Source organism: Rana temporaria, chromosome 5 (assembly GCF_905171775.1).
Source record: "Rana temporaria chromosome 5, aRanTem1.1, whole genome shotgun sequence".
Lineage (NCBI taxonomy): Eukaryota > Metazoa > Chordata > Amphibia > Anura > Ranidae > Rana > Rana temporaria.
Genome location: NC_053493.1, coordinates 78800141 through 78816998, shown reverse-complemented (window position 1 = coordinate 78816998; position 16858 = coordinate 78800141). Strand labels below are relative to the sequence as shown.

The 16858-nt window shown below is 46.4% G+C and overlaps 1 protein-coding gene across 2 annotated transcripts in view; it reads left to right on the top strand.

Annotated features, from left to right (window-relative positions):
- The window catches only part of GALNT11 (polypeptide N-acetylgalactosaminyltransferase 11), a 58181-nt gene that overhangs the window by 5197 nt on the left and 36126 nt on the right, over window positions 1-16858 (top strand). For both annotated transcript variants that reach the window (XM_040352739.1, XM_040352740.1), the window contains exon 2: window positions 2080-2409. In XM_040352739.1, coding sequence (XP_040208673.1) covers window positions 2118-2409 — 292 coding nt within the window. In that variant the 5' untranslated portion in view covers window positions 2080-2117. The remainder of the gene's footprint in view (window positions 1-2079; window positions 2410-16858) is intronic.

The window sequence follows — 16858 nt, the reverse complement described above, 5'->3', positions numbered from 1 at the left end:
ATAAAAAAAATAGTGAAAGCCTTAAATGTGCCGGTCGGTACTGTTCAATCGTTTAATAAGAAGTGGAAAATTTGGGGATCTCTTGGTACCAAGCCAAGGTCAGGTAGATCAAGAAAGATTTTAGCCACAACTGCCACAGGAAATGTTCGGGATACAAAGAAAATCCCCACAGGTAACCTCAAGAGATAATCGGGCTGCTCTGGAAAAAGATGGTGTGGTTGTTTTTAAGGAGCACAATACGATGATATGTGAACAAAAAAGAGCTGCATGGTCAAGTTGCCAGAAAGAGGCCTTTACTGTACAAGTTCCACAAAAAAGCCTGGTTACAATATGCCCAGCAACACCTTGACATGCCTCATTGGGCTTTTTTGTGGCATTGGCACAGTAAAGACTTCCTTCTGGCAGCTCAACCATGAAGCTCTTTTTTGTTCAAGTATTGTTGAATTCTGCTCCTTAAAAAATAAAACGCACTGTCTTTTTGGAGAGCAGCCTGTATTTTTCCTGCGGTTACCTTTGGGTTTTTCTTTGTATCCTGGGCAATTCTTCCGCCATTTGTGGCTGCAGTCTTTCTTGGTCCTGACCTTGGCTTGGTATCAAGAGCCCAGAATTTTCCACTTCTTAATAAGGGATTAAACAGTACTGACTGGCATATTCAAGGATTTGGGGATCTTTTTTATATCCCTTTTCCATCTTTATAAAGTTCCATTACCTTGTTACGCAGGTCTTTTGACTGTTCTTTTCTACCTCCTCTTGCTTTAGCCTGCTTAGTGCATTCATGTGAGGGCTAACACACTCATTGGCCCAGATTCAGGTAGATTGGAGCAATATTTGCGTGGGCAAAGAGCAAAGATTTTTCTCTGCGCCCACGCAAATATTTTGATTTGCCCAGCGATTCACGGAGCAGTAGCTCCGTAAATTGCGTGGGCGCTATGCTAATTAGCCCTGCGTAAGGGCGCCTAATGTAAATGATCCCGCCGGGGGCGGGAATCATTTAAATTAGGCGCGCTCCCGCGCCGAGCGAACAGCGCATGCTCCGTCGGGAAACTTTCCCGACGTGCATTGCGGCAAATGACGTCGCAAGGACGTCATTTGCTTCTAAGTGAACGTGAATGGCGTCCAGCGCCATTCACGAATCACTTACGTAAACGACGTGAAATTTAAATTTCACGAGCGGGAAGCGCAGCTATACTTTAGCATTGGCTGCCCCTGCTATTAGCAGGAGCAACCTTGCGCTAAAGTCGCCGTACGGAAACTCCGTACCTTGCGTGCGCAGGGCCCGCGCAACTTTTGTGAATCGGTGGTAGTATGCAATTTGCATACTATACGCCGATCACAATGGCCGCGCCCCCTAGCGGCCAACGCAAGAATGCAGCCTGGGATGTGAAGGCATAAGGAGGCTTATGTCTGTCAGATCCTAGGCTGCAGTCGGTGTAACGAGGTTCCTGAATCAGGAGCACTCGTTACACCGGAGCAAGTAAGCACTTGCGCCGCGCAACCTATGGTTGCGCGGGCGCAAGTGCTTCTTGAATCTGGGCCACTGACTATTTATACACAGACACTAATTGTGATTTAAAAAGCCAAAAATTTGAGAAATTAACCTTTAATTGTCATTTTAACCTGTGTGTACCACCTTCTGGGTCTGTACCAAGGCCAAACATTCCAGGGTATGTAAACTTTTTTTTATCAGGGCCATTTTGGGTGATTTCTGTTATCATTCGTTTTTTTGGATCCTTTTAAAAACATTTGATAATAAATGGCTTCATGTGATCATTATCCTTTGAATAAAAGACAGTTTGGCATGATTAGTCATATTTTCAATATAAATGCCAAAATGTCACAATTTCTGCCAGGGTGTGCAAACTTTTGAGCACAATTTTAAGTTCAGGTCCACGTATACAAGGCCTTGTATGGTAGGAAAGTGCAGTGCTTCTATGACCCCCTCTAATGGGTTAATATGTGTATAAATGGCTAATGTATTTATTTTGATCTTGTTATATATTTGCTGGATGTTAATGTAGGAATGTTGAATGTGGATGTGTTATTATCCCCCTCCCCCTGACACCTTTGATCTCTTTGCAGGGAATTGAGAATGGACCTTCGACAATGCTAGGGTTACAATGGGCAGCGCCGCGCTCCGCTGTTTCTGCTATGGGTGCCTCTTCACCTCTGTGACCTGGACACTTCTGCTTTTTATTTATTTTAACTTTAGCGAAGAGAACCAGGGCGTCAGACATGTGCCCATCAAGGGGTTAGAGCCATACAACCCGTACCCCAAGAAAATTTACCACCGCTTCTCTCGGGGATCAGCTGGACAGCCCGATGGCTCCTATAAGGGTCGTGCTGCAGAGCAGATGGGAAATCGTGTCGGAGACCTACCAGATACAAATGGCAATTTCTCTCCAGAAATGGGTAAGCAGGAGTTTTTTTAGACTATTTTTGGGGGACTCGCTTTGGGTATTTTAATCAGTTCTGTCATGTGGTTCGCATGTTGAAAGAACATCGAGAGACTGTGGAGAGGCCTAGAAGTCTATTACTTGCTCTCCTTCCTCCTTATTTTCCCATCAGAGCCCCCCAACAAAAATTGCTGCTGGTGGCTTACACTCCATTCACACTTGTACAACTTGTCATATGACTTTGGACATCAACGTCGCATGTCAAGTCGTACCGCATGTTTTCCAATGATAACCATTCTTATATGTGCAACAAGTCGTAGCGACTTCAAAGTAGTTCATTTCGTCGATTTTTTTTTCATGCAACTTGAGTGCCATAAACTTTAATGTTGACCCTCAATAATTGCATGAAAGTCATACCTGAATGTTTTACAATCAAAAATTGAAAGTCATACCTGAATGTTTTACATGCAACAGTGGGTCTGACTTTGCAGAGAGACAAGAAGTCACATTCAAGTTACATCGAAGTCGCACCCTGCCAATGTCGCACGACCTTGGAATCGTACAAGTGTAAATGGGGACTTAGGGTCAGAGTTTGTATTGTATTGAAAAGCGGCTCCCGTGTGGCTGTGGTCGTTTCATTGGCCAGTAAACCAGTGCTGCAAAGGGATGAGAGAGTTACCCCCCCCCCAATACTCGGGGGGGGGGGGGGGGTTGGGGAGTAATTCTCTCCTGCCTTTTTCTTTTTTTTCTTGTTGGGGGAGCCAACCAGAAAACCTGTTGCTTTTTCCTGAATAGGCCCAATTGCTTTAGGGCCAGTCAGGGCCGGCCTTAGGCCTTTAGGTGCCCTGTGCGAGAAAGCTTTACAGCCCCCCTTCAGTAACCACACCCCTCAGTAACCACACCCTTTCAGTGTCCACACCCATTTCTCCAATACCGGCTCCATTTAAAGCCCTCCATTCCGTTAAGTTTCCAAAAAATAGATTACACGCTATGATAAAAAATACAACTTTTATTCACACGCTATAATAACGCCACATATACTGCAAATCACATGGTATAATAACGCCACATATAAAGTAAATCGCATGGTATAATACCACTACCTGTAAATTTACTATCAAACATAATTACAATAAAGTATTTTTTAACTTTTGTATTTACTGTTCCTTTAAGAAATACCCTATTTAAATAATAAAATACAAAACAGACAGTAAGTACACTGCATTTATAAAAAAAAGTTTTTACATCTGCTGCCTGCTTCTGTGGATTCTTGCCCTCCTTTGTCTTCTCAGAGCGCATGGCATATGAGCTCCTGCTCCTCACCCCTGCTCCTCATAGCAAGGCAAGGACAGCCGCCCACACCGTCTTTCTGGCAGAATCCACTTGTGGCCTGCCAGTACTTTGTCCAGTTTTAAAGATGTTCTTAATGAGTAATCCACAGACTGCCAGTGACACTGTCACTGCAGCCTGTGCTGCCTGGTTGAGCCACTGGACCCCTTTACATTATACAACACCCTGCATCACTTTACATTACACAGCCCCCCACATCTCTAGACACCTATATGTTACACAGACACCCCCCCCCTAACAGTTCTGGACCCCCTGCATGTTACGCAGACCCCTCCTTACAATACAGAACCCCCTCTACAATACAGATTCACCCCTACAGGGCAAACCCCCCCCTCCTATAATACAGACCCCCCCCCTCCCCACAATACAGATCCACCCCTACAGTGCAGACCCCCTACAATACAGAACCCCCCCCCCCACACACACACACACACTACAGAACCCCCTCCCCCCTACAACACAGACACCCCCCCCCCCTTCAAACCAGGCAAGCTGATCATTTGAGCCACGTGCTGCACACACAGCACAGTACGGAAAAGGGGGAGGCGGCTGCGTGACTGTAAGACAGTCACAAGCAGCCGAGACTCATCAGACCCGCGGCCAGGTCCTGGGTGTGCCGATGGCTCGCTTGGGTGCGGCTTGCACCCCCCCCCCTGCAAAGCCAGGCTTTAGCCTGCTGTGTGTCTGCTGCTGCCTCCCTGTCACTACGCCATGCCACCTGGTCCCCGCTAACGGCGCTAAGTCCTCTTCAGTCGCGGAGGGGGGGGGCGCCAAATCTGTGCAGGTCGCCAGGCGCCCATGTTGCTATGGCGCCCTTTGCACAGCCTGCACACCCCAAAGGCCGGCCCTGGGGCCAGTTCACACCACATGCAGTCCAGTGTGTATTATTATTATTATTATTATTATTATTATTTTTTTTTTTTTTCTCTGCTTTAAAAAAGCATGGAAGTAAGTTATATGGTTTTCAATGGCATAGTTCACACTAGTGCTTGCAGTTTTAGTGAGTTTCAGTTCCAGGAAAAAAAGTAGAACATGCTGCATTTTTCCTGCACTGGACTAAAACGCATAAAAATGCACTGGAACGCACCTAAACGCACCAGAAACTGTTTCTATTGTGAGAACGTATCCTTAATTAGCATGTCATGCTAATTAAAAAAAATTTTTTTTTGTATTTTTGGTTTGTAATTTGCACACAAGGACAACTATATTTGTCTTTCTACTTAATTTTTAATTTCTTTCATTGCAAAGCTATCAGTCTGGTCAGACTGCGCTGAAAACAGACTCTTTAAAGCTGAATTCCATAGGCCTGATTCACACCTATGCAGGTTTCAGTTTGCATATTCCAGGTGCATTTTTCAATACATGTTTTTGATCCACTGAAGTCTATGGAACCAAAAACTAGAAAATATTCCCTGGCCCTTTCCATAAAATGTACAGATGTGAATGTGATCCATAGGAAACCATGTTAAATGGACTGTAGCGTGTTTCTGAAGAAACTGAAAACGCACTAAATGCATAGGTGTGAACAAGGCCTTAAAGGCCTTTTTTTTATTTATTATTAAGGTACTTTGTATAGTGCTGTGAATTTACGCAGCGCTTTACATATATGTACATTCACATCAGTCCCTACCATCAAGGAGCTTACAATCTAAGGTCCCTAACTCACATTCATATACTGGGGCCAATTTAGGCAGAAGCCAATTAACCTATCAGCATGTCTTTGGAGTGTAGGAGGAAACCGGAGTACCCAGAGGTAACCCACGCAGGCACAGGGAGAACATGCAAACTCCAGGCGGGTAGTGTCGTGGTCAGGATTCGAACCAGCAACCCTTTTTACTGCTAGGCAAGAGTGCTACTCACTACACCACTGTGCTGATATGCATTAAGATCTTTTGTGTATAGCAGCCCCCCCCTAATTACTTGCCTGAGTCCCCATCTCTCTCCAGCGATGTCCATGAATCTCTAAGCCATACAGGACTCTCCTACTGATTGGCTGTGACACAGCAGCAGCAGCAGCACCATTATCTCCCGCAGCTGTCAATCAAAGTCAGTCAGCCAATCAGGGGAGAGGGGGTGGGGCTGGGTTGGGGCTCCATGTCTGAATAGATGCATGGAGCTGTGACTCGGCTCGGATGCCCTCATAGGAAACTACTGACTGTGGGGGCACTATATAGGAGGGAGGGGCCAGGAGCAGAAAAGGGGGACCCAAGAAAAGGAGGATTCGGGCTGCTCTGTTCAAAACCAACTGCACAGAGGAGGCAAGTATAACATGATTTTTTTTTTTTTTTAAACAAGACTTTACGATCACTTTAATGAGCAGACAGTCCACTTGCCCCATTACACCCTTGTTTACATCTTAAAGCCATATTAAACCCAATATATTGCAGCTTACCAATCATTGGGTGCAATGGTTGCATTTGTTTTATTTCTTTTAGGCTTTTTCCCTCCAAATGTTTTTTTTTTTCTCTGTTTTCACCTAGTGATCTGGCAAGTAACATACACCTCCTGTATTAGAGTGCCTCCACTCTGGATGGAGGAGCACAGGGGGCACCTTTTGGATAGCAGCATTAGCAGTCTGATTGAAGGGGAGTGTTTAGATAATCTAGAGGATTTAGTTAGGGCTCTTTCACACGGAGCGGACCGTTTCTGGGTCCGCTCCGTGTGTTCGCCAAAGCTCAGCGGGAATCCCCGCTGAGCTGTCGGCGCATAGGGCGGTCCCCGCACACAGTGCAGGGACCGCCCTGTCTCTGCTCCGCTGTCCCCTATGGGGAACCGTATGCAGACGGACCGTCTGTCCGTCTGCATCCGGTCCGTTCCGCCGAACGGAAGAAAAATAGGGTTTCTTCCGTTCGGAAAAGCGGATCCCGACTGACGCGGACGCTAGCGGATGCTCCAATCTGCTAACGGACGCGTTCCCATAGGGATGTATTACAAGTCCGTTAACGGACTTGTAATGAACGGACGAACGGTCCGCTGGTGTGAAAGGACCCTTATAATCTAGAGCAGCCGTCACTAAATGGCGGCCCGCGGTCCGAGTCCGGCCCGGGTGGCGCTTCTGCCCGGACCGCCATTATCATTTTAAATTTCAGCGTTGGTTTGCTGGGGCCGCGGGTTTCCCCAGCAACCAGTGACGCTGAGAGCGGAGAAGACAAGCAGTCACGGGCCGCGAGGTAGGGGCGTGACGTCACGTGCGTGCCCCGCCCCCTGCTGCATGCGGGTCCACTCCTGGCTCTCCTTGCGAGATTGGGGCGTGACGTCACGCGCGCGCCCCGCCCCCCTGCTGCTCGCATTTCCCGGGCTCTCCTTATCGCGCAGCATGCAAGGTATGTGACAAGTTAATTAGTTGTCACGAATGGGCAGATTTGTTTGTAATTGTGCTGTCATTAATGGTCACGCTGATGGGCACCTTTTTTTTATGTTAAGGGGCACTCTGATGGACGAATTTTATTTTAAGGGGCATGCTGATGGGTATATTTTTAATGTGCACACTGATGAGCATATTTTGTTAAGGGGCACACTGATGGACACATTTTGTTGTGCCCATCAGAGTGCCCCTTAACATAAAATATACCCATCAGCGTACCCCTTAAAATAAAATGTGCCCATCAGAGTGCCCATTAACAAAAAATGTTCCCATCAGCATTTCCCTTAACATAAAATAAGGGTCACGCTGATGGGCACCTTTTATGTTAATGGGCACTCTGATGGGCACATTTTATTTTAAGGGGTATGCTGATGGGTATATTTTATGTTAAGGGGCACTCTGATGGGCACAACAAAATGTGTCCATCAGTGTGCCCCTTAACAAAATATGCTTATCAGTGTGCACATTAAAAATATACCCATCAGCATGCCCCTTAAAATAAAATGTGCCCCTCAGAGTACCCCTTAACATAAAAGGTGCCCATCAGCGTGACCCTTATTTTATGTTAAGGGGCATGCTGATGGGAACATTTATTGTTAAGGAGCACTCTGATTGGCATATTTTATTTTAAGAGCAACACTGATGGGCCCTTTTTGTATTAAGGAGCACTCTGATGGGCAGATTTTATGTTAAGGGGCACATTTTCTTGTGCCCATCAGAGTGCCCCTTCATATAAAATGTGCCCATCAGGATGTCCCTTAACATAAAACTTGTCCATTAGAGTGTCCCTTAACATAAAATGTGCCCATCAGTATGACCCTTATTTTATGTTAAGGGGCACGCTGATGGGCACATTTTATGTTAAGGGGGACTCTGATGGGGACAGCTGATGTAAAGAGGGACTCTGATGGGAATGCCTGATGTAAATGAGCGCTGTGATGGGGACCCCTAATGTAAAGGGGTGCTGTGATGGGGACCTCTGATTTAAAGGAGTGCTGTGATAGGGACACCTGATGTAAAGGAGCTCTGTGATGGGGACCCCTGATGTAAAGGGGCACTGTGATGGGGACCCCTGATTTAAAGGAGTGCTGTGATAGGGACACCTAATGTAAAGGGGCACTGTGATGGGGACACCTGATGTAAAGGGGCACTGTGATGGGGACACCTGATGTAAAGGGGTGCTGTGATGGGGACACCCGATGTAAAGGGGCACTGTGATGGGGACACCTGGTGTAAAGGGGCACTGTGATGGAGACACCTGATGTAAAGGGGCACTGTGATGGGGACACCTGGTGTAAAGGAGTGCTGTGATGGGGACCCCTGATGTAAAGGGGCACTGTGATGGGGTCCCCTGATTTAAAGGAGTGCTGTGATAGGGACACCTGATGTAAAGAGGTGCTGTGATGGGGTCCCCTGATTTAAAGGAGTGCTGTGATGGGGACACCTGATGTAAAGGGGAACTGTGATATGGACACCTGATGTAAAGGAGCTCTGTGATGGGGACCCCTGATGTAAAGGGGCACTGTGATGGGGACACCTAATGTAAAGGGGCACTGTGATGGGGACACCTGATGTAAAGGGGTGCTGTGATGGGGACACCTGGTGTAAAGGGGCACTGTGATGGGGACACCTGGTGTAAAGGAGTGCTGTGATGGGGACCCCTGATGTAAAGGGGCACTGTGATGGGGTCCCCTGATTTAAAGGAGTGCTGTGATAGGGACACCTGATGTAAAGAGGTGCTGTGATGGGGTCCCCTGATTTAAAGGAGTGCTGTGATGGGGACCCCTGATTTAAAGGAGTGCTGTGATGGGGACACCTGATGTAAAGGGGAACTGTGATATGGACACCTGATGTAAAGGAGCTCTGTGATGGGGACCCCTGATGTAAAGGGGCACTGTGATGGGGACACCTAATGTAAAGGGGCACTGTGATGGGGACACCTGATGTAAAGGGGTGCTGTGATGGGGACACCTGATGTAAAGGGGTGCTGTGATGGGGACACCTGGTGTAAAGGGGCACTGTGATGGGGACACCTGGTGTAAAGGGGCACTGTGATGGGGACACCTAATGTAAAGGGGCACTGTGATGGGGACACCTAATGTAAAGGGGCACTGTGATGGGGACACCTAATGTAAAGGGGCACTGTGATGGGGACACCTGGTGTAAAGGGGCACTGTGATGGGGACACCTGGTGTAAAGGGGCACTGTGATGGGGACACCTGGTGTAAAGGGGCACTGTGATGGGGACACCTGATGTAAAGGGGCACTGTGATGGGGATCCCTGATTTAAAGGGATGCTGTGATGGGGACACCTGATGTAAAGAGGTGCTGTGATGGGGACCCCTGATTTAAAGGAGTGCTGTGATGGGGACCCCTGATTTAAAGGAGTGCTGTGATAGGGACACCTGATGTAAAGAGGTGCTGTGATGGGGACCCCTGATGTAAAGGGGCACTGTGATGGGGTCCCCTGATTTAAAGGGATGCTGTGATGGGGACCCCTGATTTAAAGGAGTGCTGTGATGGGGACACCTGATGTAAAGGGGTGCTGTGATGGGGACACCTGATGTAAAGGGGTGCTGTGATGGGGACACCTGATGTAAAGGGGCGCTGTGATGGGGGCACCTGATATAAAGGGGCGCTGTGATGGGGAAAATGGGGACTTGAGATTCGGACCTCGGCCCAAAGAAAATTTTAGTGACCGGACCTCCTTGAATTTTAATTCAAGACCCCTGATCTAGAGGATTTAGATACACTAACAAAATAAAGGCAAACCCCCAACACTATATAATCAGTTACAGCAACCATTTTCTTTCTTTCTTTTTTTTTTTGGATAAAGGTTTTTCAGATATAAAAAGAAGCTGATCATTGTGAGCACCCCTGTCTGTTGTACATGGTTTGTATATTCCCTCTAACTGCTGCATCAGATCAGATTGTTCTGTAAAAAAACAACAGACTTGATAGCTTTACCACCAAGTTGAAAATAAGAGGCATACCAAGTAAATGTTTAAATCAACAGCTGAAATTGCTTTTAAAAAGTGAGGGCTTTAATATCTCCTTCAGTCTTGGATGGCTAGTTAGACCGCATGCAGGCAGTAGGTGTTCAAGGTCAGTAAACATGAAAGGTAAATCATTTTCCTTTAGTCTATAAAGTCTGCATGCTGAAATAATCAGTCAGCTCTCCTGGCAGAGCTCGGAATCTCGTAGTCTGCCACCGATCATTTGGCATAAGATAAATAACATGATTCATACCTTTTCCTGCTCCCAGTCCTGACATTCCGAGTGGAAGGCGTCCATATTGGCAGAGAAGAAAATGAAATAGTTTTCTATATTTCTGCTTCCTGTGTTGGTACAATGTGTACATCTGTGTGTCTGATAGACCCGCATCAAACACTGCATTAACTTGTGACCTGTAAGTTGGGTGTATGGTCATCTTTACATGATCTTATGGCTGTACACTATACATGGTACAATTAGATTATCTCTCTACAATCACCTTTTAAGCCTATTACACACAATGGCCTGGATTCACAAAGCACTTACGCCGACGTATCTCGAGATACGCTGCGTAAGTGTAAATGTGCGCCGTCGTATCTATGCGCCGTGTCCACAAAACTAGATACTCCTGAAAATAGGCTTCATCCGACCGACGTAACTTTCCTACGCCGGGGTATCGTGGGCGCATATTTACGATGGCCGCAAGTGGCGCTTCCATTGATTTTCTATGCGCATATGCAAATGAGAGAGATACGCCGATTCACGAACGTAGTTGCGCCCGACGCATAATGTACTCGGTTTGCGTAAGTCGTACGTCCCGCGTAAAGTTATTCCCCATATAAGAGGCGCAACTCATGCAAAGGTATGGACCAGGGAACACAGCCGTTGTATTTTACGTAGTACGTGAATAGGGCTAGGCGTAGGTTATGTTCACGTCGTAGGCAGTTGTTTCAACGTAATTCTGAGCATACGCACAGGGATGCGTCCACGGGATGGCGCATGTGCCGTACGTTATTCGTATCTTTATGACACTCAGTCCATCATTTACATGGGGTCACGCCTCATTAGCATGGCTCACGCCCACTTCCACCTACACTGGCTTACGCCGAGGAAACCCAGCGTAGATTTGGGGGCGAGTGCTTTGTGAATCCAGTGCTTGCCTCTGTGCGCTGCTCCGGCGTAGCCTAAAAGATATACGCTACGCTCGCATAACTATGCGCCGATGTATGTGAATCCGGGCCACAGAGATTATCAGATGAATGATCTTCCGTTTTTTTTTTTTTTTTTATGCTAGTCTCATTTCGAAAACAAATAGGTTACTAAAGTACGGAAATTCTGGTACGGCAGAATAAAAATTTGGAAGTATTTGTATTGTATTTTTGAACGAAAACTGTACTGATTAAACAAAAATGGTATGAGAAAATCTTTTGTTTGTCCCTTTGAAAAATTTTGGTCGACAGCTGTGTCCTAACGATCATATTATCGCATCGAAAGCGGTATTTTTTGTGCAATATTCTGATCGTATGTACGGAGCTTTAGGCCTCTTTCACACGGGACGGATCTGTGATGATCCGCCCCGTGAACCTCCGCTTGCTCAGCGGGGATCGCTCCGCTGATTCCCGCACACTGTGCAGGGACCGACCTGTCAGATCTCTGCTCTCCCCTATGTCCGTGTTCACCCGATCCGCTCTGCAGACGGGTGGAAAAATAGGGCTTTCCTCCGTCTGCAGAATCGGAGCATTGAGGACCCAGATGAGATCTCATAGGGATCAATGTGTGTCCCTTTTTCATTCGTTACAGGCCAGTTACACACGAGTTGGACTCCGTCGCTACAGAGTCCGTCTGCTCCCGCCAGCTCAGCGGGAGATCGCCAGTCCGCTGAGCTGGCAGATGACACGCTCTTCTCTGCTCACTGAGCGGGGAGGGGCTTGTGCAGCACCGCTGATTCCTATGGAGGGAGCTGATAAAAAACGGACAGCATGTCCGTTTTCATCAGATCTCACCCGATCCGCCATGGATGGATATGGACGTATCGCCATACGTCTGATTTTGGCGGATCGGGTCGGATGTCAGCGGACATGTCTCCGCTGACATCCGACGCTCCATAGGACTGCATGGAGCAGCCGTTCAGGTCCGCCGTCAAAACTGACAGGCGGACCTGAACGGTCCGTCCGTGTGAATGGGGACTTAGGCTTACCAATGAGACGGTCCAAAATAAGAAGACATCCAAACAATCCATAAAATTTGTACCAGTCTGGCCGGCTCTTGCACTACATAGTAATGGTAGATCTAAAGGTAATTGTAAAGAATTTGACCAGCTTAAAGCAGCGTTCCACCCAAAAATTGAACTTCCACCTTTCGGAAACACCCCCGCCCCCCCTCCGGTGTCACATTTGGCAACCCCGCTGTCTTCTGGGAGACACACATTTTCCAAAAGTCAGCAGGGACCAGTGGGATTGCGCAGTGCGACATGCGGAATGCGCAGTAGGGAACCACAAAGTGAAACTGCAAAGCTTCACTTCCTGATTCCCTTACCGAAGATGGCGGCGCTTCCACCCGAGGGACAGATCCGCTTTGGGTGCTGACATCGCGGGCGCCCAGGACAGGTAAGTGTCCATATAATAAAAGCCAGCTGCTGCAGTATTTGTAGCTGCTGACTTCTATTTTTTTTTTTTCTCCGCTTTAACGCCCACTTCTGGCTCCCTCTGGTTGCACATATCGGCCCTAGCCATGGTTGGGAAATGAAGTGAATTTTGACATTGAAGCATGCTTCAATTTTATGTGTCGTTTTTCAAAACGTCAACTTTTACTTCACAGAAATTGACCGTGTGTAGCAAAAACGTCGTTTAAAACGAAGTTTTTTCATCCGCGCATGCCCAGAAGCTACTTATGAAGCGAGCTTCAATGGAAAAACGTGGTGGAACGTAACCTCGCTTTGCTAGAACATTATGAAAAAACGATGGTGTGTAGGCAACTTCGTCTTTGAAAATTGAAGTTTCAAAAACGTCGTTTTTTTACTTCACAGAAAATGTCGTTTTTTTTCATCACATAAAGTGATGGTGTGTACGCGGCATTAGGCCTTGCTGACTTCTATGCACAGTGCCATCTGGTTCTGCATAGCCTTAAATAAATGGTTAGAATTCCAGTTTTGCGTCTTGGTTAGTAAATTACTTTTCTTTCAGACCACAGACCATCATGCATATTTCTGAAAGCTTCTAAAAATACCATATAGTATATATTTACCATGTCATTTTCTGGCAGGCCTGTTTCATAAATATAATGGGCTTTGCTCACTGCTTCTCAAAGTGTAGACAAAAGCATTACTACAAGTTCTATATGGTTATTACAAGATCTGTATGACCGTGCTCACTCCTTAAAAAAAAATGTGGTCTCCATTAACCACTTAAGGACCGGACCAATATGCTGCTACATGACCCAAGGGGTTTTTACAATTCGGCACTGCGTCGCTTTAACAGACAATTGCGCGGTCGTGCGACGTGGCTCCCAAACAAAATGCAATATTTTTTACTTTTTGCTATAATAAATATCCCCCAAAAATATATATAAAAAAAATGTTTTTCCTCAGTTTAGGCCGATACGTATTCTTCTACCTATTTTTGGTAAAAAAAATCGCAATAAGCGTTTATCGATTGGTTTGCGCAAAATTTATAGTGTTTACAAAATAGGGGATAGTTTTATTGCATTTTTATTATAATTTTTTTTTTTTTTTTACTACTAATGGCGGCGATCATCGATTTTTTTTTTTTTTTTTTTTTTTTTTTTTTTTTTTTTTTTTCGTGACTGCGACATTATGGCGGACACTTCGGACAATTTTGACACATTTTTGGAACCATTGTCATTTTCACAGCAAAAAATGCATTTAAATTGCATTGTTTATTGTGAAAATGACAGTTGCAGTTTGGGAGTTAACCACAGGGGGCGCTGTAGGAGTTAGGGTTCACCTAGTGTGTGTTTACAACTGTAGGGGGGTGTGGCTGTAGGACTGACGTCATCGAGTCTCCCTACAAAAGGGATCACTCGATCGATGCAGCGCCACAGTGAAGCACGGGGAAGCCGTGTTTACATACGGCTCTCCCCGTTCTTCAGCTCCGGGGAGCGATCGCGACGGGGCGGCTATAAACGAATAGCCGCGCCGTCGTCCCGGATCGCTCCCCGCGGGAATCCGACCGCCGCATGTAGCGGGGGGGGGGGGATCCCGATCGGACCCCCGACCCACGTCTAGGCAGGGACGTACAGGTACGCCAATGTGCCTGTACGTGCCATTCTGCCGACGTACATATACATGCGGCGGTCGGGAAGTGGTTAAAAACCATGTACTGCATGCCTTCTTTCCAAGTACATCTGCACTTACAGTGGCTATAGTAAGAATCCCATTTTGTAACTTTGTCGCCTGAAACGGAGACACAGTTTTTGATTTATCCAGCTGTATTTGCTCTATAACATCCAAGTGAAAGATACAACACCAACATGTCAGAAAAAAAAAAAAAGTTGGGAAAAGGGATCACCACCCCATCCCTCCCAAAAATGACTTGTAAACTCAATCGGGTGAAGCTAATCACCTTCTCAATAGCACACAAAGCCATTTGACTTTCAACTGTGATCAGCTGTGGTAATTTTGATTTGTCCAGCATGAAAAGAGCTTTCCTGGAGCATTTCAGTCTCCGGGATAAAGTTGTGGACAGGCACAAGTCAAGAGATGGATACAAAAAAAAATTCAAAGGCTTTATCAATGTCTAGAAGCACAGTGAAGTCAATTAAGTGGAAGGTATTTTGTACAACACAGACCCTCCCTGGATCAGGACGTTGCTCCAAACTGGATGAAAGGGCCAGCAGGAAACTGGTGAGCTACCAAGAGGCCTACAGCAACTCTGAATCAGTTGCAGGAATTTATGACAATGTGGGCATGTGACAACAATATCACAAATTCTCCACAAATATGGCTTGTATGGGAGGGTTGCACGAAAAAAGGCCACTCCTCAAGAAAGGTCACATGCAGTCACGACTGAGCTTTGCCAAATCGCACCTTTGAAGATTCTGAGGCCACATGGAAAAAGGCGATATGGTCAGGTGAGACTAAAATTTAATTATTTGGCCTCAACATCAAACTTCACGTCTGGCGGAAATCCGAAACCTCTCACCATCCAACTAACACCATTCCTATAGTAAAGCAAGGGGGTGGTGATATGCTGTTATGGGTATGTTCATGCAACATGGACTGGAGCACTTTTCATGATAGAAGAAAAATGGTTGGGGCAAAATATGAACAAATTCTTGAGGAAAATCTGCGGTCCTCTGCCAGAAAGTTGTCAATGGGAAGGTTTACCTTCCAACATGACAATGACCCAAAGCACACAGCAAAAATTACCACACAATGGTTGAAGTAGGAAAAAAGGTGAATGTTTGTTTTTGCATGGCCTAGTCAGAGCCCAGACCTAAACCCCATTGAAAATCTGTGCAATGACTTGAAGACTGCAGTCCACAAATGGTCACCATCGCATTTAACTGAACTTGAGCAGCTCTGCACAGAAGAGTGGAAAACAATTGCTAAGTCTAGATGTGCAAAGTTAGTAGAGACATATCCCAACAGACTAAGGCCCCTTTCAGACTGGGGCGGGAGCTGCGGTGGCGGTATAACGCCGCTAAAAATAGCGGCGCTATACCGCCGGAATTGCCGCGGGTATCAGCCGCTAGCGGTGCGGTATTAACCCCCGCTAGCGGCCGATAAAGAGTTAATACCGCCCGCAATGCGCCTCTATAGAGGCGCATTGCGGGCGGTATTGCCGCGGTTCCCATTGTTTTCAATGGGAAGGAGCGGTGAAGGAGCGGTATATCCTCTCACCGCTCCAAAGATGCTGCTGACAGGAGATTTTTTTGTCTCCCGCCAGCGCATCGCCTCAGTGTGAAAGCCCTCGGGCTTTCACATTGAGTCTGCAGTGCAGGAGTTTTTCAGGCGGGATAGCAGCGCTATTTTTAGCGCTTTACCGCCTGAAAAACTCCTCAATGTGAAAGGGGCCTAAGGCTCCATTCACACCTAGGCGTTTTAACGCCTGAAGCCCGACGCTATTGCAGCCTAAAATACGCTGGAGGGGTGATTTAACATTGTTCTCTATGGAGATGGTTCACATCTCCACGCCAAACGCCGTATGCCTGAAGCTCAAAACAAGTCCCTGACCCTTTTTTTAGGCGGCTTCGGCATTCGGCATAGCCGACAATGTGTAAATCACCCCTCCAGCGAAAACCGCAGTAAAAAACGCCGCGTTTTGTTGCGGCAAATCGCGGTAAAAAACGCTGCAATTTGTCGCGGCAAATCGCGGTAAAAAACGCCGCGCTAAGTTGTGAATGCAGCCTAAAGGCTGTAATTGAAGCAAAAGGTGGTCCAACAAAATACTGACACAAGGGTGGCAATCCTTTTTCCAACTCAGTGATTCCTGTGTTTTTTTTTTTTTTTTTGTGACATGTTGGTGTTATATCTTTCACTTTGAAGTTATAAGTTGCATTAATAAATACAGCTTGATAAGACAAAAACTGTGTAGGTCTTAATTTCAGGATGCAAAGCAACAAAATGTGATTATTTTACAGGTGGATGATTCTTTTCTATACCCACTGTATCCCCCTCCAAATTCTCACAAATCCCTGTTTATCCTGTCAAAAAAAAAAAAAACACTTAATGCAGCTTTCTGTGATGGTGTGGCAACAATGCTGCACTGGTCCTGAACTCGGAGCAGAGTTGCTGCTT